Source organism: Pleurodeles waltl, chromosome 2_1 (genome assembly GCF_031143425.1).
Source record: "Pleurodeles waltl isolate 20211129_DDA chromosome 2_1, aPleWal1.hap1.20221129, whole genome shotgun sequence".
NCBI lineage: Eukaryota > Metazoa > Chordata > Amphibia > Caudata > Salamandridae > Pleurodeles > Pleurodeles waltl.
In genome coordinates, this window is record NC_090438.1 from 619,617,061 (window position 1) to 619,641,556 (window position 24,496).

At 46.0% G+C, this 24,496-nt stretch overlaps 1 protein-coding gene across 2 annotated transcripts in view; it reads left to right on the forward strand.

The window, feature by feature from the left end:
* CDK13 (cyclin dependent kinase 13) overlaps positions 1 to 24,496 on the forward strand; it is a 626,606-nt gene that overhangs the window by 308,454 nt on the left and 293,656 nt on the right. For both annotated transcript variants that reach the window (XM_069215885.1, XM_069215880.1), the window contains exon 7: positions 7,540 to 7,710. In XM_069215885.1, coding sequence (XP_069071986.1) covers positions 7,540 to 7,710 — 171 coding nt within the window. The remainder of the gene's footprint in view (positions 1 to 7,539; positions 7,711 to 24,496) is intronic.

Consider the following 24,496-nt stretch of genomic DNA (forward strand, 5'->3'; position numbering starts at 1 on the left):
GTTAGCATTAGCAGTGCTTGATCAGTGTGCCCCCTGGCTAGGTATTCCGCTGTCAGTAATCTGCAGTCATGTATTGCACAGAACTTGTCTAGCCACATATGCAAGACTGGTTGATCATGTGTTTGGATGGCACTGACTAGAGGGGTGTGCGATTTAGCTAGGATTGTGTCATAAGCGCAAAGTCCACTCCCACCATCATGAGGTACTGGGTAACTTCCTTCAGTACTGGTGTCAAGGAAGGTACACTGTTCTGCATATACATTAAGAAATACAACAGTCAATTTACTCCAAGAGTATGTAGCACCCTTCCTTATCCACCATCTACAATTGAGGTTTGAAAATATCCCCGGGTGGACGCGTATCGGTACTCCCATCGCAAATGTAGAGTATGTTGTGAAATAAACTTTGCTCCTCTATTGGTTTTTGCAATGCCTGGTTTGCTGCGCTAGTTAAGTGTCTCTCATTTAGGAAAACTACTTGGGCCTTTTGAAGTGCACCTGTGCAATTTAGAGCTTACTTGGGGAGTTAAGTCTCATTATGTTCCATGTTATGACTCACACGTGCATCATTATTCATTCCTACACAATCGTAAGAAGACTCATCCACTGCGGTACCCTCCTGAGTTCACAGCTAACTTTCTCTCTAGCAGTGGGAAGCAATTAATCTCAACCAAACTTGCTTGTAATTGAAACATCCCCAACTCCCCAAACTAGGACTTGGTGTTGCATCACCTTGTCCAAACTGATGAAATTGTTCACAATGTGGGTCTGGCCCCGTCCCCCGTGCAGTTAGGTTTGTGTCCAAGTTCATTTATAAAATGAGTATTGTATTGTAATCGTATTTATATAGCGCTTACTACCCCTGGATGTCTCTGAAGCAGTGGGTGTTTCATTGTGCAGGCTCTTATTCTTCACACCACCACCAAGTTCACCCCATCTTGTTGTTACCTGTTTACCATAGACATGCCACCGGCTCAGGTCATCTCCCAATCTGGCAGTTAGCACTGGTGCTCGCTAGCATGAAGAAGGGCAATCCTCTGGCAAGGTTGTGTTTGCTGCAACCCTGTGCCTTTTGCAGGGTGAAGGCAGCAGCTGGTCTCCGATTGCCTCTACTGGTAATGTTCAAAGCAATCCAGCAAGCAACTTGGTCCAGCAGCGGCTGTGAGGGAAGTTTCAAACAGGGAGCACCCCCTGTAGAAACGTAGGTCCATCGGCCCTCAGAAAGTGGACCCGGTCACTGCCCTGAGTAGGTATGAAGAGGCAGCAGCGGGGCTTATCAGCAACACGCCTCAAGTTCAGTTGCGCGCCCTTGCATGGTTCACGCCAGGGTCTGTGACTGCAGAGCTCGTTCCCGGATGGTGGTGTTGCACGGCTAGCAATGCCTTATTCCCAGGACCGCTGAACTCGTTATGCAGCCCCGCTGCTGCCCTATGTCCATCTCTCCTGCAGTTATAGCTGGGCCCTGTCACTAATTACAAAATTGGGGTCAAGGTCCCCCAAAGCGGCAGCTTCCCTGGAGTCTGTAGCGGGTATCTGGGAAGTGGGGGGTTTCAGGATGTCACAGGATTTAATCAGGGTCTCGCTCAGAGCCCAGGGTCAGAGCATCCTGTAGGAAGCTGGCCTGATGTGTGGTGAGTACCTTTGGTATTATCACCTTATGCAAGGTCCAGTGAGGTGTAGTCCGTGTCTAGGAAGCCAGGGCTCTCTAGAGGTAGCTGTGGATGAGCAGCCAAGGCTTATCTAGGATACATGCCAAGCTTTTGCAATACCACTGTAGTCACCCAGCACTTACACACAGGAAAGAACAACACACTATTACAAAAATAAAGGTACTTTATTATAGTAACACCAATACTAAAATATTGTGTAGGCAATACTCTGTTAGCAGGTGAGTAAACATACTATTATATGCACCTTAGTAATCAGGGATGGGCATAAAAATCAATAGAAAACAGTGATGTAACGGTATACAGTAGAGACTGTAGGGGGAGGCCAAAAGATATACAAAAAAAATGGAAAGCGGAAGGCAGACCCCCACCCAGGTAAGTGGAATCTGTAGAGAGGAGCTGGAGGAACTAGGAACCCCAAAAGATAAGTACCAGAGTCCCACCCAGCGACCAGGAGAGAAGAGGTAAGTACCTGGTTCTTCCCAAATTCATAGGTAAACTTTGTAAAATGACTGTGCAAGACTGGAAGAAACAGAATATGGACCCTGACAGAAGAGGACCTGCAAATGAAGGGGACCATGTCCAGTTCTTGTTGGAGTGTACGTTTGGGGCAGGAACCACTACCCACCATTCTGGAGATGCAGGAACAGGTTGACGGTGGAGACCATGAGTGGGCTATGCTTCACAGGAGCAAAAGAGTTCCAGAAGTGATGCAGTCGATGCCCCACATCGAAAGAAGAGTTGCAGTCCGTCAGTGGTGTGTAAAAACCCACCAACAAGCCTTGCAATGGCAAGAGTTGCAGAGATGCTGGGGACCAGGAAGGTCCGAGGGGACTCGACCCAAGGAGGGGAGTCCCAGGTGACCCTCAGCAGGGAGGCTAGCAAGAAGTCGAGGATGCAGCCCCCACAGGCAACTCGCAGGCACATGAGTCGCAGGGAGGTCCACGCAGCACACATGGAGAGGAGTCCATTGTCGCTGGAGCAGCAGGCAGGGGACTGTGCTTTGCAGGGAAGAGTGCAGGAGGCTGGGGCTACACAGAGCCTGAAGATCCCTTAGAAGAAGAGTCAATAAGCCTTGGTAGCTGCGAGAGTCGTGGTGCACAGTGGTACCATCCTGCAGGGAGAGGCAAAGACTCACCACCTCCCAAGTTGGGAAGCTGATAGAGAGGACTGCAGGGACCACTCCTGACCACCACCTGTGTTGCAGGATCCACGCAGAGTTGCACGAGAGAGGACCCATGTGGCCAGTCGTTGCAATCAGTGCCTGCGGATGCAGGGGAATGACTCCTTCACTCCAAGGGAGATTACTTCATGTTTCTTGGTGCAGACTGAAGACTTGCTCCCCTCAGATGATGCACAGCCGGGGAAATGTTGCAGTTGCTGGAAGGAGCCGGAGAAACAATGTTACACAGCGTATTTGTACTTATCAGGAGGGAGCTGTGACACCACCTGTGTTAGTGATGGATAGGGGAGTGGCAACTCCCATTTCCTTCTCCAGTTTCATGCCAGAGCAGGGACTTGGGGGGGGGGGGGGAAGGGGGCTGGACTGGTGCAAACCAGTTTATGCAAAGAGGGCACCAAATGTACCCTTCAAAGCATACCAGTGGCCTGGGGAGGGTATTGCCTTTTTCTCCCAAAGCAAATCCTTTGTTCTACCTTCCTGGGCTTGAGCTGTTCAAGCAGCAGGAGGGCAGAAACCTGTCTGTAGGATTGCAGCAGGATGGGTTGCCTGGGAAAATCCTGCAAACTGGTAGGGGCAAGGCTGGAGATCTTCTAAGGATCCCCCAGAGTGCATGGAATCATACAACCAATACTGGCCACAGTATTTGGGCATTATCCAGACTTATTTGATACCAAACATGCCCAGATTTTGAGTTACCCTTTGTAGCTGGATACAGGTAGTGTCCCCAGTACACGGGTAAAATGTCTTCCCCGCACTCATGAAGTCCAGCAAAATTGAGTTGGCGTTTGTGGGGGCACCCCTGCTCATGAAGGGGTGCCCTCATACACAGGTACTTGCACCCTGCCCTCTGGATGACTTAGTGACCTCTAGTGAAAGGGTGCATGCTACACCCCTGGTGCCCCAATGTCCTGGGTACCGTATACTATGGACTTACTTGGGTGCCAGTATGCCAATTGTGGGGTATGCCAATTGTGGGGTTTACTAAGTCAGGGGAATCAAATTTAGAGGGCAAGTGCACAGTCACTTGAATCCCCCCCCCCCCCCCAAACACTCTTGCTTTGCTCCACCAGGACGTGTTGGTCCTTTTGGCCAGAGGGACTGTTGAGAAGGTGCCTGAATTAGAAGTAGGTCATGGCCGCTTTTCCTGCTACATTTGGGCCCAAAAAGGAGGGCACTGCTGATCTATTCTAGACTTTCACCTTTTCAATCTCTTCCTGAAGAAAGAGAAGTTCAAGATTTTCACCTTTGCTCAGGTTCTATTTGCCCTGGCTCCCAGAGGCTGGATGATAGCATTGAACTTGCAGGACGCATATTTCCATGTTCCCTGTCCTACCTGCCCACAGCCTTTATCCACAGTTCACGATGGCCCAAGAGCACTTTCAGTTCATTGTGCTCCTCTTTGGCTTTACCGGCGCCCCTCAGGTGTTCACCAAGGTGATGTTGGTGGATGAAGCACATCTGTGGAGGTCAAGTATTCCAGTCTTCCCCTACCTAGAGGATTGGGTGTTGAAGGCAGGCTCAACCCTGGCATTTGTGACTCACCTCCATACTAGAGGACCTCCTGCACTCACTATGGTTCACTATAAATGTGCCCAAGTCACACCGGACTCCCTATAATTGGATCTCTTCTGGACAATTTCGGGCCTATGCTTCTGAATGGTGAATCTAGGCTATGCAGGATAGGATTCTGATGTTTCAGCCTCTATCCTGTATTTCAGTAAGACTAGCTTTGAGGCTGTTGGGCTTCATGGCCTCCTGTATCCTGCTAGTTCCCTTTGGCATATGCTGGGTCTGCATTGGGAACTTAGATTAAAGTGACCAGAGTATCAAGGGAATCTGTGACCTGGTTCAAATCTTGGAGGGACTTACAAACGACCTGCAATAGTGGCTGACGAAATGCAGTTTGGTCAGTGGCATACCCATCTCCCTTCACCAATCATAGCTGACTGTAGTGACAAATGAGTCCACTCCTGGGCTAGGGAGGCCATTTAGGAGAAGCAGAGATAAGGACACGGTTCACTGGACAGTCTGATCTACATCAACTCGATGGACCATTGGGCAATCAGTTGACATTAAAAACCTTTTCCCTTCCATCAGGGGAAGGCTGGTTCAGGTGTTTATGGACACGTGGTATTGCAACAAATGGGGTGAGGTGGGATGATGCAACCTTTGCCACGAGACCCTATGCCTCTGGACAAGGCTGAAATATCAGGGCACTTCCCTGGTGGTTCAACGCCAGGCAGGGTCGCTGAACACCAGAGCGGACAAAATCAGCCGTTGATGCCTTTCAAATCACAAATGGTGTCTCCACTTGGAGTTGGTGCACGAACTTTCAAGATTAGAGAGAGCCTTTGGTTAGATCTGTTTGCCACTGCCAGGAAAAAGAATTGGCAGCACTTCTGCGTGCTGGAGTTTCGAAGGCAGTTGTCGCTCAGAGACTCTTCATCTCAAGTGGTTCTCAGGCCTTCAATACGCCTTTCTGCCGATACCACTCCTTTACAGAGTTCTCAAAAAGATCAGGAACAACCAGGCCAAGTCATTATTGTGAATCCAGATTGGGCACTGAAAGTATGGTATCGCGAACTCCTAAGACTGACGATCGGTCCTCTGATCAGGCTGCCCTTTCGGGAGGATAGTCTGTCGCAGCAACAGGGCAGTCTTGCACCTGAACCTGGTACCCTCTGCCTTCATACTTGGAGATTTGAGCAGTGACAGTTAAAATCTTTTGGCTTTCCTGCCGAAGTCTATGATGTTGTGTTGGCAGCCAATCGTCCTACCAAGACAATATACACCTGACATTGGGACAGGTTTGCAACACGGTAGGCATCCAAGAGTTTGACCCTCTTTCTGTATGCCTCTCTCAAGTTTTGTTGTTTGTTTTCTGGCCCAGTAAGCTTTGCTTTGGGCAGTGTTAAAGGTTATTTTTCAGTCGTCTCTAATTTCTTGTGTTTGCCAGACTAGCCTTCTCTGTTCAAGTCACCTGTTGACAAGTTTTCTGAAGGACTTCCACAACTATTTTCCCCCAAGACCGTTCATCATGCCCCAATCAGACCTCAGTCTGGTTTTACTTTCTTGTGTGCACGCCCTTGCACAATTGGCCTATCCCGCCTACTCAGTATCAAAACAGCTTTTCTGGTGACCATAACATCGACCATAACAAACTGCAAGCACTCTCTGTTGGACCCTCCTCACAAAACTTTCTATCCAGACAAACTGGTTCCTTCCTTCCAAAGATTGAGACCTTTTCATGTAGGCCAGAATATCACCTTTCCTACCCTCATCCTTCTACAGAAGAGGAGAGACTCCACCACCTGGACCCAGAAAAATTGTTGTTCTGCCTTGATCGTACCAAACGTTCTGGGTGGATGATGAACTGTTTGTTAGGTATGTCATACAAAGAAGGGAAAGACTGTGCAGAAATGACACTCATGAAGGAAATTGCTCTGCATAAAAATCTACTACATGTTGGCCAAAAAGCAACCCCCTGAGGGGCTTGTATGCTCATTCCAACAGAGCCAAGGCTGCAACCACTGCGTTAGGTCATGGAATCCCTGTCCTGGACATTTGTCAGTCAGCAGCATGGGCTTCACTGCACGGTTTCACCAAATACTATTGTCTGAACAGTCAGGTCTGCCTTGATTGGCATTTTTCCTGTTCGGTCCTGCAGGACTTTTTGGTCAAATCTGTTTTTGCAGACCCACCTACCAGGAGGTATTGTTTAGGTATCTATTCTAAGGCAAGGAATCTCCAGCCAGAAGCCTCTATCATACAAACAAATTACTTACCTTGGGTAACACCTTATCTGGTACAGACTCTGTTTAGCTGCAGATTTCTTACCAAATCCCCCACCCTCCCTTTCTGCAAACTGTTTTCTGTATAAGGTTACCTTTTTGAGGCCCTTACCACTGCACACCAGTGAATCGGTATTCTTTGTGGCTCAGAGCTTCTGACATGAAAAGTCGCCAAAAGAAACTGATGTCCGCATGCAGGGGTGGCACCTATATAGGCATCCCGAAAGTCGCATCACACATGGTGCAGATGATAGTGTGGAGCTGAATGACTACACCTGCTGGCACACTGTGGTATTGCTTGAAAATTTTCAAATCCAGTCTGACACCTGAGCATTGAGGTAAGGTAAGGAAATCTGAGGCCAGATACTTTCTACCAGATAAGGTGTTACAGAAGGAAAGTCACTTGCTCAACTGCATACTCGGGATGAAAACTAGCAGTACCATAGGAACTACACTTTTAGCTGTTGTCATTCTCAAAAGAAGGAAAAATAATTTGTTCCTCATTTGCACCTGTGTCCTGATGCCCAAGAAAATGTCTTCGATATTTACGACACCAGACTGAAATGTATGGAATTTTCAGTGCAAGTTCTGAATATTAATACTTGCTTTCAGTGACCTGATCATTTTCTCAGATGAATGTCTTGCTGCTTGTTCCAAGCTACCACTGATGTGCTCTAAAAACATGCTTTTACCTTAGGGCTATGTTGCTTTCATTGCTTTGGAACCCAGCATTGAGGACTCTCTCCCCAAAGTCTAACCACCCTGTTATTTAAATCATATTTGCTATTGAGGGCCTAGCTGATATTTGAATTTGTTTGATCAGTATCAAGCACAGTAACGCAGGCATTGCTTCAGGCTGATATCCTATGCACTTCATTTATTTTATTTTTATGTTCTAGGAGAAATGGTGGCACTGAAAAAAGTGCGCTTAGATAATGAAAAGGAAGGTTTTCCAATAACAGCTATTCGAGAAATTAAGATCCTCAGGCAACTTACCCATCAAAGCATCATCAACATGAAGGAAATAGTGACTGATAAAGAAGATGCTGTGGATTTCAAGACTGATAAAGGTATGTACTTGGAATTGTGACATACTGGGGTCAGCAAACATGTTGTGCAATTTACTATTTTATCTCAGATGTATTGCAACTGTCTTCCACATATAGCATTCTATTTATTTAAAACACCCCCAGAGTATCACCTGTTTATTTCCAGAAATGTTTTTTTTGTTCAAGCTTTAAACTTGTAGGGCTTGCCATTTTAGAATATGCATGGTCAGTTGTTTGGGCTCATTTATTTGGCAGAAACAGGAAACTTATTGTTTGTGACTTTTATGGATGCTCTTACATTTTAAAAACATGCATACCTAATGATGATGCTGCCAAGAGGAATTTCTAGATGTCAAATCAGAATTTAAATTCCATCAGCTAGAATCTAACTCTTAACACCCTCTGTTCTGTTGGGAACTTGAGTCAGAGGTTGAACTCATGTAAAATATGTTTGACATAATGTCGCTATTGGCTTTTTTCAATAATTGAGTAGAATTTCCATCTCAATGTTTGGTTGTTACAAAGCCTGCCCTTATTTCTTGATGTCAAAACCTGAAGAGTCCAGAAAAATATCTAAATGGCCTATTTACATCAAATCAAAGAAGCCTTGTGCATTGGCCCGACTTAATCAGAAGAAAGTCTGTGGTCATACAGTGTGAAAGTTAAAACACTTACTGCCTGATTACAACTTTGGTGGAGGGGGTTAATCCGTCCCAAATGTGACGGATATCGCGCTCGCCGTATTACGAGTTCCATAGGATATAATGGACTCTTAATTCGGCGGGCGGGATATCCGTCACATTTGGGACAGATTAACCCCCGCCGCCAAAGTTGTAATCAGCGCCTTTGTGCTCTTCATTTTCTGTGAAATAAATCACTGAGAAAAGATGCCTAGCATCTTTACTGCCTCACCAGTAATGTGTCAAGATGAATGTATATTTGTATATAAAGACCCACAAATCAGCAGTCTATTTGAAATTAATTTCTGAGAGTTCCAGCTTTTCCATTTTGTAAATCCGCAGGGCAGTCATTCTGAGTTGCTGGGCTAAAACACTGATGACCTCTTTCAGCTGTTGAGATAATGCCTTCTTTCCTTGATTAGATAGGACTGGCAGTCCGGATGCCCCTATTCATCTGACACCAAGAATCTTAAGGGTCTACAGCAGGGCTTATCCTCGAGCCTAATGCTGTTTAATATCTACATCTCCCTATTGGCTGCATTAGTTGAATCTTTCTGTATTAAGGTAATTTCCTATGCTGATGACATAGCTTCTTTATATAACAGCTCTTATGCTGCACAAGAAGCATTTCAGCATATGTGGGCACAGCAATGGATTGGATGCAGGCCAATAACCTACAGCGTAAATCTGGTAAAACAGAAGCTTTTGTTTGGCCCAGCCCCCAGTTGCTGGTAGGATAGCTGTTGGCCAGTCACACTGCCTCCCCTACACCTGCTGCAGTGGTCAAGAATCTCGGAGTATTGACTGATAGGATTGTGTTTTGTGATTGAGGATGCTTAAGAAATGTTTTCACTTGATACCATTTGAAGCCCAGAGAATGGTGTTTCATACCTTAGTTACATCCGGGACGGACCACAGCAATGCAGTTTAATTTGACCTCCTGCATTATTTTTTCAGGCATATGCAAGTAGTCTATAAATTACCATGTTGTGCCTCCATTGCCACTTAGCTTGTGAAGTTGCATTGGTTGCCAGGTATTAAGAGAATTCTGTTTAAATCACTGGTAGTGGTACACACTAGGCTTTGCATGATTGATTCAAGTGCCCAGTAAACAACAGAGAGACTCCGACCATACTGTCCGGTGAGAGCTCTTTGCTCCACCGAGGTTTTTTTCATAGTAGCCCCCGATTCAAATGCCTCAAGGAGAGGCAGATAGTCCTTTTATTTTCTGGTCTTGCAAATCCTGTAATCAACTTATGTTCAAATTGCGTGATACCCAGAATGAATTTCTGTTTTGGAAAGCCTTGACAACTCTTCTGTTTACCCTTCATTAAGAAGCTGGCTGTTTTGCTAACCAGTTAGCTAAGTACTGGGACAGTCTGCGAGTAGCTTGCACTATATCAGCACATACATTAATTCATGACCAGAGTGAGTTTTGACTTACACCTTTAAAAGGAGCTCACTACTTCATTACTTTTATTTATCAGTAACATGTCTACTTTTATAATAAATTTTACAAAAGCTGCAATCACTTGGGTGCTTTCACCTTTTAAACAAAAGAGTAGTGCATGACTTGATGTTCTGATTGGGAAAAAAATAAAAAATAATTGCATCAAAGTCTTGAGTTTAGTTAGAAACTTACGACAAGTTGATACACTGTCAACTTTGTCTTATATTGGAGACAAAGTCTGCACTTGGAGGAAAGAGGTTTCAAAGAACATTTTGGCAGACAGTCTGTAGTTTGACAGAAGCCATTTGGAGTAACTAGATTTTATAGAAGAACCTAAGTAAACCTGTCAAGTACATCTGCGAACATCTGTGTATAAGAGAAATGGAGCATCCATGCATGTCTTCTTTCGCTAAAATCGTTCTTGTCCCTAGTTATTTGACTAACATACATATGTTCTGTGGGACATGGCCAGTGAGATCTTGGCTGAGGTCCCGGATCACTTTAAGGCATTGTAGGAAAGTGCCACTGTTGGCATGATTACTCCCCCACTTTTTGCCTACTGTTGATGGCAAGTTTGATTGAAGGTGTGCTGGGATCCTGCTAACCAGGCCCCAGCACCAGTGTTTTTCCCCCAAATCTATACCTTTGTCTCCACATTTGGCACACCCCTGGCACACAGTTAAGTCCCATGTAAAAGGTATCCATGGTACCAAGGGCCCTGTGGCCAGGGAAGGTCCCTGAGGGCTGCAGCATGTATTATGCCACCATATGGGACCCCTCACCAAGCACATGTACACTGCCTTTGCAGCTTGTGTGTGCTGGTGGGGTGAAAAAGGCAAAGTCGACATGGTGCCCGTTTCAGGGTACGATGCCCACAAACCCCTGCCTGTGGCATAGGTAAGACACCCCTCTAGCAGGCCTCAAAGCCCTAAGGCAGGGTGCACTATACCACAGGTGAGGGCATAGCTGCAGGAGCAATATACCCTTACAGTGTGTAAGACTGTTCTTAGACCCTGTAAGTGCAATGTAGCCATATTGAGTATATGGTCTGGGAGTTTGTCATTATGAACTCCACAGTTCCATAATGGATTCACTGAATACTGGGAAGTTTGGTATCAAACTTCTCAGCACAATAACCCCCACTGATGCCAGTGTTGGATTTATTGAAAAATGCACCAAGTGGGCATCCTATGCACCTGTATGTTAGCCAAACTGCTAGTGCAGGACTAACTGGTATGTGTCTGCTTGCCATTTTCAGACAAGTTTCTGATCACATGGGGTGAGAGCTTTTGTGCTCTCTGTGGTCAGAAACACAGCCTGTCCTGGGTGGAGGTGCTTCCCACTGCCTAAAGACACACTGCACCCGCAGCCCCCAGGCCTTGGAGAACCCAACCTCCAGTGCAGCAATTTTCAGCAGGCGTCCCTTCTCAGTGTCCAGCCTGTGGTTTGCCCGAGTTGACCCCCTGGACCTCACCTGCAACCTCTGTGTGACCCCTGGGGTCACCTCATTGCATATCATTGGAAACCCGGCGTCTTGTTTACACCCTGCACCTGGCTGCCTCAGTGCCGCTGAGGGTGTATGTTTGGTGCCTACTTGTGGCCCCCCCAGCGCTCTGCGAAGACATGGGTACTTACCTACCTGCAGATCTGAAACAGAGTGCCCCCAGTCTCCATAGTAGTCCATGTTAAACTTGCCTCATCTTTGACCCCTGCACCCATCCGGCCCCGTGTTGTTGGTGGTGGGTGTTTGGGGGTTAACTTGAACCCCGACCTGTGGCTTCCTAACCCCAGTAGACTGGAACTGTAAGTGTTGTACTTACCTGCAAATCGATCAAACTTATCTTCCCCCCCAGGAACTGTTCTGAAAATTGCACTGTCAACTGTTAAAACAGATAATTGTCAATATTTCAAAAACTGTGTAACTTATCGATTTCAAACAAAGTGCTATTGATTTATGTGTGAAATATGAAACTATTGAAGTACTTACCTGCAACTTGAATCTTGTGGTCCTAGAAATATGTTAAGAAAATATATTTTTGCTATATAAAAACCATTGGGTGTGGGCTTCTTCTATTGTCTGTGTACAACAAATGCTTTGAACTACCCTCTGATACGCCTAACTGCTTGACCATACTACCACAAAAAGAGCGTTAGTATTATCTACTTTAGCCTCTGCTAAGCATCTGGGGAACCCCTGGACTCTGTGCACACTATATCTCATTTAGATATAGTATATACATGGCCAGCTTCCTACAGGTGTCTTTTGCTCACACCATTCAGGATGGTCAAGATGAGGCCAAATCAGATTTGTGCTGGCCTTGATACTCCTGAGTGAAGGGGATTGGTGGTTGGCACCAGTGTGTTGCTCCGCCACCAAGTGTGGATGTGCTTCAAAGGAGTTTTCTGGAGCTGTACACGCCTTTCTGGTGGATACTCTCTAACTGCAGATTCCTCACTCAAGTTTCCCCCTCTCTCCCACCCCCTGACCCAACACACACACACGCTCTGGCTCTCTATCACTCACTCACTTTTGGTGTGGCGTTTTATCTTCTGAAAGATCACATGTTGAGAAAAAGCACACTGGCACTACCAGTTGTTGATTCGTGTTAGCCCTATCCTGTTTACTCTGCCAGAGGATAGCATGTTTTATTTCTAGTACTGTACTCTTTCGACTCTTCCAGTGGTTCTCAGAGATTTGTACCCAACTGTTAATCAAGAAGATGGTTCAGTATTGCATTAACATAGAACTAACTTCATAACCTGCCTACACAATTTTGCTGGGCCAGAGCAGGTTGGAGATGATCTAGAATTACTGCAAGTCAAGTTTTCATGGTGTCCAATCTCTCTCTCCTGATTTTTAATTAACTTGAAACTGGTAGATGGACATTGCAAAAGGTTTGGAGATTTAAGGGAGTAAAGTGAAGCGAAGGAGTTTAGAGCTAAAATTGATTTTGGATATGAAAAACTCTGGTTGGTAAAGTCTTTGCCTATGTTGAAGATCTCCCATCTCTGGTTAGGGGCCTTGATATTCAATTTTACTATGTTATTATATTTAAGTGCACATCTACCGCCTTATCGTGGCACTAGGAGCAAAGGGAAAATAAATAATGAAAACAATAAAAATTATGACTGAAGGCAAAGACATATAAACTGAACAAGACAAAACCCAAAATAATCTAGCAGGAAAGCATGCACAGCTCTCTTCAAGGCCCCCCAAATTTGAGTGGATTATATGTTAAGGTGGGTCTCATCCCAAATTGTTGGCCCAAGTATCTGAAAAGGCTTTCCTCTATCATGCAACTTCCTAATCTCTGGATTTTTAAGCAGTAGGACAGTACAGGAATGAATAGTCTTTCCAGGGCAATAGGAAGAGACTAGTTTTATGACTAGAGGGTGTCCAATCCTGTATGCCCTTTGTCTAGATAAGCTAATTTTAAGGTGACTACTTTTTTCACAATGAGCTATCCTAGTTTCTCTTTGACGGGTTGTGTACAGTCCTATACTTTCAATCCTGCCACAGCTTTAACAGCCCTATGTAGTATCTGCTATAGGTTTTCCAAAACCTGGAAAGCCCATATAGGTGGCATTACAATAATAAATATAGATGGCACATGTAGTAACTACTTGGCCAGTTTTCTCTTCAGAGAGAAAAGGTTAAATGTTCTTAGGCGTTTTAAGAAAAAAGTATGTAGTCCAGTCTTGTTATGTTTTTCTTTAGGACAAATAATGATGAGACTGCCCCCAGAATTCTTACCTTGGTGACTATTGTAAAGTGTATTCGTCCATTTAGTGTGCCCAGATTTTTTGCTATTTTTGATCACCTGGTTTTGGACTGCTTACTGTAGGTGAATCTTACTATTTTCTCAGCCACAGTAATTACATGGTAAATGTACACCTTTTACGATGAGGCTGCTGTGACATACCTAGGGTAAGGAAAACTTGGTTGGTTACACTTGCACATTTGGGCTACTTGCGTGGAACTAAAGTTTTGCAGAACCCATTAACTTCACACAGGTAGCTAGGAGCAGAGGGGACTCTACAGGGTTGGATATTGACAAGTGTACGTCTTATACTGTTAGTGGACTTTAGGAAAGTACCCTCTTTTTGGCATGGTTAGCCCCACGTTTTGGCTGATGTCAGTGTGTTTTAACTGTTTACTGGGATCCTGCTAACCAGGACCTCAGTAACTGTGCTCTCACCCTCTGGATTTAGTTGTCCCTAACTTTTTACACCCCACAGTTGGCATACTGGTGCCCCCATATATATATATATATATATATATATATATATATATATATATATATATATATCCCTGGTATATGCTACCTAGGGCAGTGGGGCACCAGGGTGCCCTATGGGCCGCAGCATGCATTATGCCACCCATGGGAGCCCAGGCAAAGGGTGTCTGCAAGCCGGCCATTGCAGCCTGCGTGAAAGGGTGTATGTACCCTTTTCACTATAGATCACTGCACCAGGTCGCTATAAGTCACCCCTATGCCAGGCCCTCCTAACCCAGAGGGCAGGGTGCAAGTACCTGTGTGTGAAGGCACCCCTGCATGAGCAGAGGTGCCCCCATAAAATCCACCTGCATTTTCCTGGACTTCATGAGTGCGGGGAAGCTATTTTACCTGTGTACTGGACATAGGTCACTACCTGTGTCCAGCTGCCTAATGGTAACTCTGAACCTGGGCATGTTTGGTATCAAACATGTTGGAATTATACCCCAATGTAGTTGTCAGTATTGGTTGTATTATTCCATGCACTCTGGAGGCTCCTTAGAGGACCCCCGGCTTTGTTCCTACCGGTTTGCAGGGTTTTCTCGGGCAGCCAGTGCTGCTGCCATCCTACAGACTGGTTTCTGCAGCTCAAGCCCAGGAAGGCAGAAGAAAGGATTTCCTTTGGGAGAGGAAGGTAACACCCTCTCTCTTTGGAAATAGGTGTTACTTGGCTTTGGAGGGGTAGCCACCCCAAGTCACTGATATTTTGAAAGGCACATTTGGTGCCCTCCTTGCATAAACCAGTCTGCACCAGTTCAGGGACCACCAGTCCCTGCCCTGGCACGAAATTGAACATTGGAAAGGGGAGTTACCACTCCCCTGTCAATCACCATCCCTGGGGTGGTACCCAGTGCTCCTACAGGTGGCCACGTGGCTCTAAGAACATCTGAGTGGCCAAGGTCAGGGAGGTGAGGTCACAGCCCCCTCCTGAAAGGTGGTCACCTTGCTAGGTGACCAAGCCCTCTTCCAGGGCTATTTAGAGTCTCCCTCTTGGGTGGGTCCTCAGATTCGACATGCATGATTCCTGCAGGACTCCTCTGCAATGTTTACTTCAGCTTCTGGACACTGGAACCACAACTGGACTCCACAGGAACTGTCTGGATCCATCTTCTGTTTCTTGTAGTCTTGCTTGGGTTTTGCACAGCCCTTTCACAATGTTTCTCTGCAGGTTTGGGAAAAACAGGTACTTATCCCTTCTCTCCTGGTCGCTGGGGGGCGCTCCGGTGCTTACCTTTTGGGGTTCATAGATCCTCCATCTCCCCTTTACATATTCCACTTACCTGGGTAGGTGGTCCATCATTCACATTCCATTTTTTTGTATATAGTTTAGGCTCCCCCTAGGATCACTACTGTCTATTGTTATTGCACTGTTTTCTATTATTTTCTAAGCTTATTCCTGACAACTGAGGTATATATAATAGTGTGTTTACTCACCCGCTAATAGAGTATTGCCTATATAGTATTTTTTTTATTTGTGTCACTAAAATAAAGTACCTTTATTTTTGTAATACTGTGTAGTTCTTTCATGTGTGTAAGTGCCTTGTGGCTATAAGTGGTATTGCAGGAGCTTTGCATGTCGCCTAGATAAGCCTTGGCAGCTCATCCACAGCTACCTCTAGAGAGCCCTGGCTTCCTAGACACTGGACTACACCTTACTAAAAGGGGATACTTGGACCTGGTATAAGGTGATAACACCATTGGTGCTCACCACACACCAGGCCAGCTTCCTTTATGGATACTTAAAGGTCAAGTCAGTATGGTTTACAGTTTTTATCTGCACTGACACTTTATTATATACATAGGGGGAAATCTGCCTTAGACGGAGTTTTGCACACCTTTGGCATACAAAGCCCAGCAAGATATCAAATGGGAGTTAAAAGTGTAAGACACATTATAGATATGGAAGTACAAGCCGATACATGTGCATCTTATGAGTCATCCAGAATTTGTATATTTCTCTAGCTTTTTGTCACCCTGTTTGGCCAAGGTAGTTTACTCTGCTCCCCAGCAGACGAAAGACCCTCTGGCACTGGGGTAAACTGTGGGCAGAGTGCTTAGTCCTTTAGGGTATCAAGAGATTGCCCTTCCAGATATCCTTGACTGTTGCCACAATCCAGTTCCAGTGAAAAGTACTCTTTCCTTTGTGCAACAGTTTATAAATGGGGGTGGAAGGCTCTAGAAACCAGTACCCCTGGTCAATGCTAGGCTGCCACATCACCTCTCTACCCCTTCGCCAACCGTCCTGCACAGCATAATGGGACAGTTCAACATGGTCACACCTCCACTGGGAGCCTCCGCTTCACCCCTAGCTGACATCACTCCCAGGATCTTTCCTATCAAAACTTGAAGGAGGAGCCCACACTTGTGTTGGCTCCAGTTGTCTGGGCTTGCACCTTTGTTTAGTGGTCCTGGGCGGTTCCCAGCCCAGATAGAGTGTGCCAGCTAATTAGGAGGGGCATATTTTCTTCCCCACCCATTCCTCCTCACGAAATGAGGGCACTGCTATTAAATACTCCTTTTGTGTGGGGAAGGCCTTTTTTCCTGCCACTGTAGAGCAGAGTAATAAACTTGGCTCAACAGGCCAGAGAAATAGGAAAATTCTGGATGACTCATAAGATATACATATATCTCCTTGGACTTGCATATTTGAAATGGGTGTACACTTTTCCCCCACACCAGCCCAGGGCACTTCAATGCCGACATAAGCACCTGAACAAGTGCCACCCATCAGGACCAGAGATATCCACATATGAAGATTCTTGACCTTTGACCAAGAACCAAAATTTAGGACCCAAGCGCTGGGCCTCCGAGGGAAGATGCAAGAAGGGGGAGCGATGCTACACTCAAGCCCCCCCCCCCCCATCCCTCCCCCTTGGTGTGGGCCGTGCCTGTGGGAAGCAGGGCAGGCACAACCAACACAGCACCCTATGCACATGCAGTGACCACTGAGAATACTACCAGCAAGTACAGTGCTGGTTGTTTGAGGAGCTGAAGGAGCCGTACAGAAGTGTTCAAGGAATAGAACCAAAAAGAGCCTTCCGTCTATTCCAATCAGATATAGTCATTAAGTTAGCATTTCATGGATAACTGGGTTGGATATTGCAGACCAGCAATCTAATATCGCTCTGAAAATGCAGTTATTTTGACAGGTTCTTAGCTAATCAAATGCCGCTACTAGCAGCATTTCACACTCATGCATGGGCCTAAAGCCCATTTGATATTTGTTTGAAATGTTTTTTCTAGTATTGGCAAGCCAGGTATCTGAAACCTTTTCTGCTATCTTGGATATTAGTGGAAGTAATGATAGGCTGATTTGTTTAACTCATCAATGTTAAGACCTTGTTTTTTTAATTGGTTTCAAAGCCCCATATTGAAATTGAGTTGTTCCAGTCCTTGTCATTAGAGAAGTGTTTATTGCCTCAAGAAGATAGTTTTGTATTAAGTGTAGTAGTTATTTAAAGTATTTTGTGGGACGTGAGTCGTCTGAGGACCCAGATTTAAGACATCAAAGTGTCCTTCAGGAAATTAAAGCTTATTATTGGCATGTGTTCAATAATAACGTCTTCAACAGACATTCACAAAAGGGAGGCATTATCATAGATTGAGTGGAATTGTTTTGTCTATGGGACTAAATTACACCATCAGATGTCTCGGACCTTTGTTCTAAGAACTGATAGTAAATTCTAAATACATTATTTCAAAGTTCTTGAGAAACAGGAACCAGAGTTGTCAAGGCAGAGGGATGGCAAAAGTTGTTAGCAATTTGAATAGTCCTTTAGAGACATTCATGTTACATCCAGTTTGTGTTGAATGATTTAAGAGTTTTGTTCTATTTCAGAGCTGCCCTCCTTTGAGGAAAGATAATACCATTTCTCCATCTCCATTCATCTTAATTGTAACCTCTTCCAAAGTGTAATTATAATTGGGGTTTTACTGCAGCAACACTTTTACAATCCTGAGAGCCACCTGGTCATCCATATCCATGATAGCTTGATTTATCATATATAGTGATTCTGTAGGGGATTCTCTGTCTTTTGTAGCTAGGTCATGCTCTTTATGCTATTTTGACTCCCTCTGGTTTCTCCACTTTCTAACCAAATTAATATTGTTTTCTTGTCATTTCTGCTTTATAAATAGAAATTAATATACTGAAATGGATGCAAAAGCTATTATCCCAAAAACAGGTCTGAGCTCAGTATTGTCAAAGCATAACAAAAAATACGATTTAACATGCCTTTTTATGAGTGACTTGTTGACTTTTTGCCATAAATTAACATCTTCCATCTCATAGGATAATTATAGTTGGTCACCAATCTGCACCTTCATGATAGGGTATATGTCCCAAAATGGGTATGTGCTCACATTCAGAGACAATCAGAACCTAAAATCATTTTCTGGAATAGGTGGTCGATAGGTTAGAATTATTGCCAGTGAAATAGAGAGTTGGTCGCCATCAGCATGCCAATCAAAAGATTCTGTAATAAAATCTGAAAATTGCTAAATATCTTTCAGGCTGATAAAATCTTTGAAAAATAGCACCCCCTCTATTTCCTTCTATTTCACATTGCAGAATCCTAAAGCCAAGAAGAATTGCTGAATGTAAAGTCATAATCTTTCACCTGTTATAGATCACAACAGAGTATTAATTAGGGTTGCTCCTTACTAAAAGTTTCTAAAAATACTAGCTAAAGATTCCTCACTTTGAAATGTTAGGTATTATTTTGCATCCAGAAACCTTTCAAGAGTACCTCTGGGTGCCGAAAGGTGGCACCTTGCGCGTTCACATTGACAGCGTTCTGGAAACAACATGCAGGACTTTGTAGGAAGTTGGCTCAAAGTGAGAGATAGTGTGCACAGAGTCCAGGGGTTCCCCTTAGAGGTTGATAGTGGCAATAATAGATAATTCTAATGCTCTATTTTGTGGTAGTGTGGTCGAGCAGTAGGCTTATCAGAGGGTATTGTTAAGCATTTGTTGTAAACACACAGGCAATAAATGAGGAACACACACTCAAAGACTTAACTCCAGGCCAATAGTTTTTATATAGAAAATATATATTTTCTTTATTTTAGAACCACAAGATTTGAGGTAAATACATAAAATGCAAGGTTCTTCACATTGATAAGTAGAGAACTTTGATTTAAAACAGTAGTACACCAGTTTAGGTAAAAATGGCAAGCTATTTTAAAACTGCACACAGTGCAAAAATGAACAGTTCCTGGGGGGAGGTAAGTTTGGTTAAGTTTTTCAGGTAAGTAAAGCACTTACACAGTCAGTCTCCTGGGCATAGGCAGCCCACCATTGGGGGGTCAAGGCAACCCCAAAACCACCGCACCAGCAACACAGAGCCAGTCAGGTGCAGAGGTCAAAGGAGGGCCCAAAACACTTAAGCGCCTATAAAGAACAGGGGTGCTCCCGTCCTAGTCTTCTTACAGGTAAGTACCTGCGTCCTCTGGGAGCAGACCAGGGTGATTTTGTAGAGCACCGAACACACACATATGCCCACAAAACACACCCTCAATGGCACAGTGGTTGCCGGGTGCAGTAGGCAAGGCAAAGTAGGCATCTGGCTTGCTATTGAAAGCAATGGAGGGACCCGGGGGTCACTTAGGCGATGCAGGCAGGGAACAGTGGGGGGCTTCTTGGGCCAGCCTCTGACTGGGCTAGGAAGAGGGCTGCCTGCTGCTTACCCCTGCACTGGTAGGTGGTTCCTTTCTGTCCTGGGGGCTGCGGGTGCAGTGCTTGGTCCAGGCATCGGGTTCCTTGTTATCAGGCAGTTGCGGTCAGGTGGAGCCTCTGGATCCTCTCTGCAGGCGTCACTGTGGGGATGAAAGGGGGGGGTTGACTCAGGGTGCCCACGTCGTCATCGTTGTCTGGGAGTCCTATCTGCGGTGTTGGTTCTCCTGAATTCGAGCCGGGGGCGTCGGGTGCAGAGTGTGAAGTCTCACGCTTCCGGCAGGAAGAGAGAGTTATTTGAAAGTTGTTTCTTTGTTGCAAAGTTGTTGTAGGTTTTGAACAGTGCAGCTGTTCTCTGGAGTTTCTTGGTCCTTTGGGTTCAGGGCAGTCCTCGGAGTCCTCAGAGGTTGCTGGTCCCGGTCGGATGTGTCGGTGTGCAGGTTCTTTGAGTTTGGAGACAGGCAGGTAGGGCTTGGGCCAAGTCAGTTGTCGTCTCCTTCGTCTCTGCGAGGCTTTCAGGTCACCAGTCCTTGTTGTAGGTTGCTGGAATCTGATTTCCTGGGTTCAGGGTCACCCCTAAATACTAAATTTAGGGGGGTGTTTAGGTCAGGGGGGGCAGTAGCCAATGGCTACTGTCCTTGATGGTGGCTACACCCTCCTTGTGCCTCCTCCCTGAGGGGAGGGGGGGCATCCCTATTCCTATTAGGGGAATCCTCCAAACTCAAAATGGATGATTTCTAAAGGCAGGTGTCCCCTCAGCTCAGAGCACCTTAGGGGCTGTCCTGACTGGTGGGTGACTCCTTGTTTTTCTCATTATCTCCTCCGGCCTTGCTGCCAAAAGTGGGTGCATTAGCGGAAGGGGTGGGCATCTTCACTAGCTGGGATGCCCTGGGGTACATAAGGCATGAGCCTTTGAGGCTCACCGCCAGGTGTTAGTGTTCCTTCAGGGGGGCGGTGAGAAGCACCTCCACCCAGTACAGGCTTTGTTCCTGGCCACAGAGTGACAAAGGCACTCTCTCCATGTGGCCAGAAACTCGTCTGGTTGTGGCAGGCTGGCAGAAACTGGTCAGCCAAGCACTAGGAGTCTGACTGGTATTCAGGGTGCTTCTCTAGGATTCCCTCTGGGTGTATTTTACAATAAATTCCACACTGGCCTCCATGTGCATTTATTGTGCTGAGAAGTTTGATAGCAAACGTCCCAGTATTCAGTGTAGCCATTATGGAGCTGTGGAGTTCGTGTTTGACAAACTCCCAGACCATGTACTCTTTATGGCTACCGTGCACTGACAATGTCTAAGAATTGGCTTAGACACTGTAGGGGCATAGTTCTCATGCAGCTATGCCCTCACTTGTGGTATAGTGCACCCTGTCTTAGGGCTGTAAGGCCTGCTAGAGGGGTGACTTATCTATGCCACAGGCAGTGGGTTGTGGGCATGGCTCTCTGAGGGGAGTGCTATGTCGACTGTCATTTTCTCCCCACCAGCACACAAGCTGTGAGGCAGTGCGCATGTGCTGAGTCAGGGGTCCCCAGGGTGGCATAATACATGCTGCAGCCCTTAGAGACCTTCCCTGACCACAGGGCCCTTGATACCAAGGGTACCATTTACAAGGGACTTATCTGTGTTCCAGGGGTGTGCCAATTGTGGAGACAAGTACAGTTTAGGGAAAGAACACTGGTGCTGGGGCCTGGTTAGCAGGGTCCCAGCACACTTTCAATCATAACTAGTATCAAAAGGCAAAAAGTTAGGGGGTAACCATGCCATCAGAGGCATTTTCCTACACATAGGTGCAACTCCTGTGCACTGCTGTCAGTTTTTCTTTCTGCCCCTCCAGATGCGGATCTGAGCTCCCTCTCTTTTCACGGAGATGGTCACCTTGATTTATCTTCCAAAATTATATTGTGTGCAAGGGATGACATGCATTAAAGTGACCCGTTTCAAGCCATGTAGAGACAGTTGCAAAAAGGTATGATGGATCCCCATCAGATGGGTCTGTGGTGCCTGGTATCAAGCCACGACTTCAAGGCCTGCAGAAACTGTGTTGGTGAACCTGAAGACCATCAGGGAATGTGAGGTGAAAATTAACGTCACCAAGCATAAGAAGACTCAGCATTGAGACCATTTTAAGTCCACCTGTGTCCAAAGTTGATTCTCGATCCTGTTTCTGGAATTGTTGGAGATGCTCCGGAGGTCAGTCATTGCTGCGCTTCAAGTCCTCAGGTAAGTGTAAAAAAAAAAAAAAACACACACACAAGAAGTTGAAGTGGAATTCCAGTCCCCTGCACCACTTGAATTTGCGTGAACAGGAAGGGGACGGCGCTATTGTTCTAGATCTTGCTCCTGAAGTCCTGCAACTTTGGTGCCCATTCCACAGGTGGTTCCACCATAACTCAAGTTTCAGAGCCCGACTCTCTGGTGTGGCTTCGAGCCCCAAGGAGTCAAGAGGCCTTCCACCTGGGATACTGCTGGAGGGTTTACCCTCAATGCCAGCTTGACACTCCAGACTTAGTTTACCTTCAGCTCCTATTCTGACTGCACTACCAGTGTAGAAACCCACGCCAGCCCCGGGCACTTTGCTGCTGACTTCACAATCTGAAGGAGCGGCCCCAGTTGTTCTCTCAGATGCTTCCTCAACGCCATTCTGACGTCGGACACCACCGCACCTGAATCCGTCCAGTGTACTTCTTCCCCTGCATGCCTTGCAACAGCCAAGACGGCATTCTCGCCATTCCCTTTTTTGGAACTGTCTCTGAAATGATTATAATTCGGGGATGAGTTTGTTGCCTCAATACCTCCCCCTAGACAGTTTTTTTCCTCCTCCTGGATTGGCCACAGAAGAGTAGGCATCCTAAGCTTTGGTATTGCAAAAGGTGACTAAAGTACTTGACCTCCAGCTCTCCCCCTTTATGGATAAAAGAAAATATCTTAAAGATCCTTGTACTGAAGCCATCCTTTCTTTACACGAGGCACTGATATTTACCTAATTGGGTGCATAGTCCAAACATTGGTCTCGTCCCCCAGTCAGTAGGCAGATTGCTAGGTGTCATAGGCCTGCTCCGGGCGACCTGGTCTTTTTTTCTGTGGCACCTCTCACTGGAAAGCATGGTGGTGCAATCTTTGACCAACCTCTCTATTCCAAGCACATTCCTACCACTCCCCTGATGAGGAATCTAAGAAAGTAGAAACGTTTAGCCAATGTTGCTATTTTTGTCCCAACTTGGCCCTCTGATCTGTTAAAGCCAGCTGTTTGTTAGGATGATACTCACAAATCCTTTGGGATTTGATGGCACAAGCCCTCTCTGGTGTGCCTGAAATCCCTGTACCGTCTCAGGTGATCAGAGATGGTTGTGATTCTGCCAAGCTCACTTTTTTTTCTTTTTGTTTGGAAGCCACCGATTCCATTGGGAAGGCTATTGGGGCCAGCGTTGCCATTTGCAGCCATGCACGGGTGTGACAAATTGAGTTATCGGGCAATATCCAGTCCACCTTGATGTACATGCCCTTTGATGAGCTCGCCTATTTTTTTTGGGGGGGGGGGGCTGATTCTGTGCTGGTGCGCTTTAAGTAGAGCAGAGCTGGTGCACACCTGCTGGTCCTTTTCTCCCAGCCTTGCCAGCTGCAACAGTTCCATTGTTTCTATCTCAGCTTTGACCAAGGCGTTCCTTACTGCCAAACACATTCAGCCTCTACAAGGAACCCAGCAGTTTTGCGGTGGAGGCCTTGGTTCCCACAACCCCGTGGCCAAGGTTAACAAGCTGCCAAATCCACATGCAGCCCCACCCGCCAAGACTCTTTAGCATGCCCTTGCAGGGACACAGCCACCTGGTGGGAGGTAGAATCCACTGGTTCTTACTGGACCGGCAGGCAATCACGTCGAACAGGTGTGTCCTTCAGGTTGTTCGCAAGGGATATGACAGACAGAGGACCATTGCACCAATATGCGGCATGAACTGCAAGCTCTTTTGGCCAAAGGGGCCCTCAGGAGGGCACTGGTGCTAGAAGTAGTTATTCCTGCTGCTTTCTGGTGCCCAAGAAAGAGAAAGGTTGTCCTAGATCTGTGACCTCTCAATGCCTCCCTCAGGATGGACAAATTAAAAATGCCTACCCAAGGTAAGTCTTGCCTGCTCCTGACCCTGGAGACTGGATGGTAGCGTTGAACCTGCAGGACGCCTATTTCTATATTCCTGTCCTGCTGGCCCCTTGGCATTACCTGCTGTTCGTGCCAGGAGAGGAACATTTTCAGGACACTGTGTTCCCATTTTGTTTCACCAGTGCCCCGTAGGTGTTGATAAGTGATGGCAATAATAACAGCATTCCATTGAAGGTCAGGGGGTTACAGTCGTCCCCTTCCTCGATGACTGACAGTGTCACGTACTTACAGACCACAGGGAACCTCCTGTCATCTTTGGGCCTTACAATAAAGGTGCCAAATTCACACTTGACTCCTCAGATGCTACCCTTCTTTGGAGCCATTTTGGGCATGGTTCAGTTTTGCGCAATTCCCCCTGGAAGAGTGGAGGACATTCATAATATAATTCAGATATTTCAGCCTCAGTTAAAGATTTCAGTGAGGTCGACTCATGCATCCTGCTGGTTAAGCATGCCAAGTAGCTTATGTGGGCTCTGCAGTGGGAATCTGAAGTTCCATAGGTCCCAATATCAAGGTGATGTCTATTCAGATTTGGGAGGAGGCTGATGAGAGATCTGCATTGGTGGTTACTGAACCA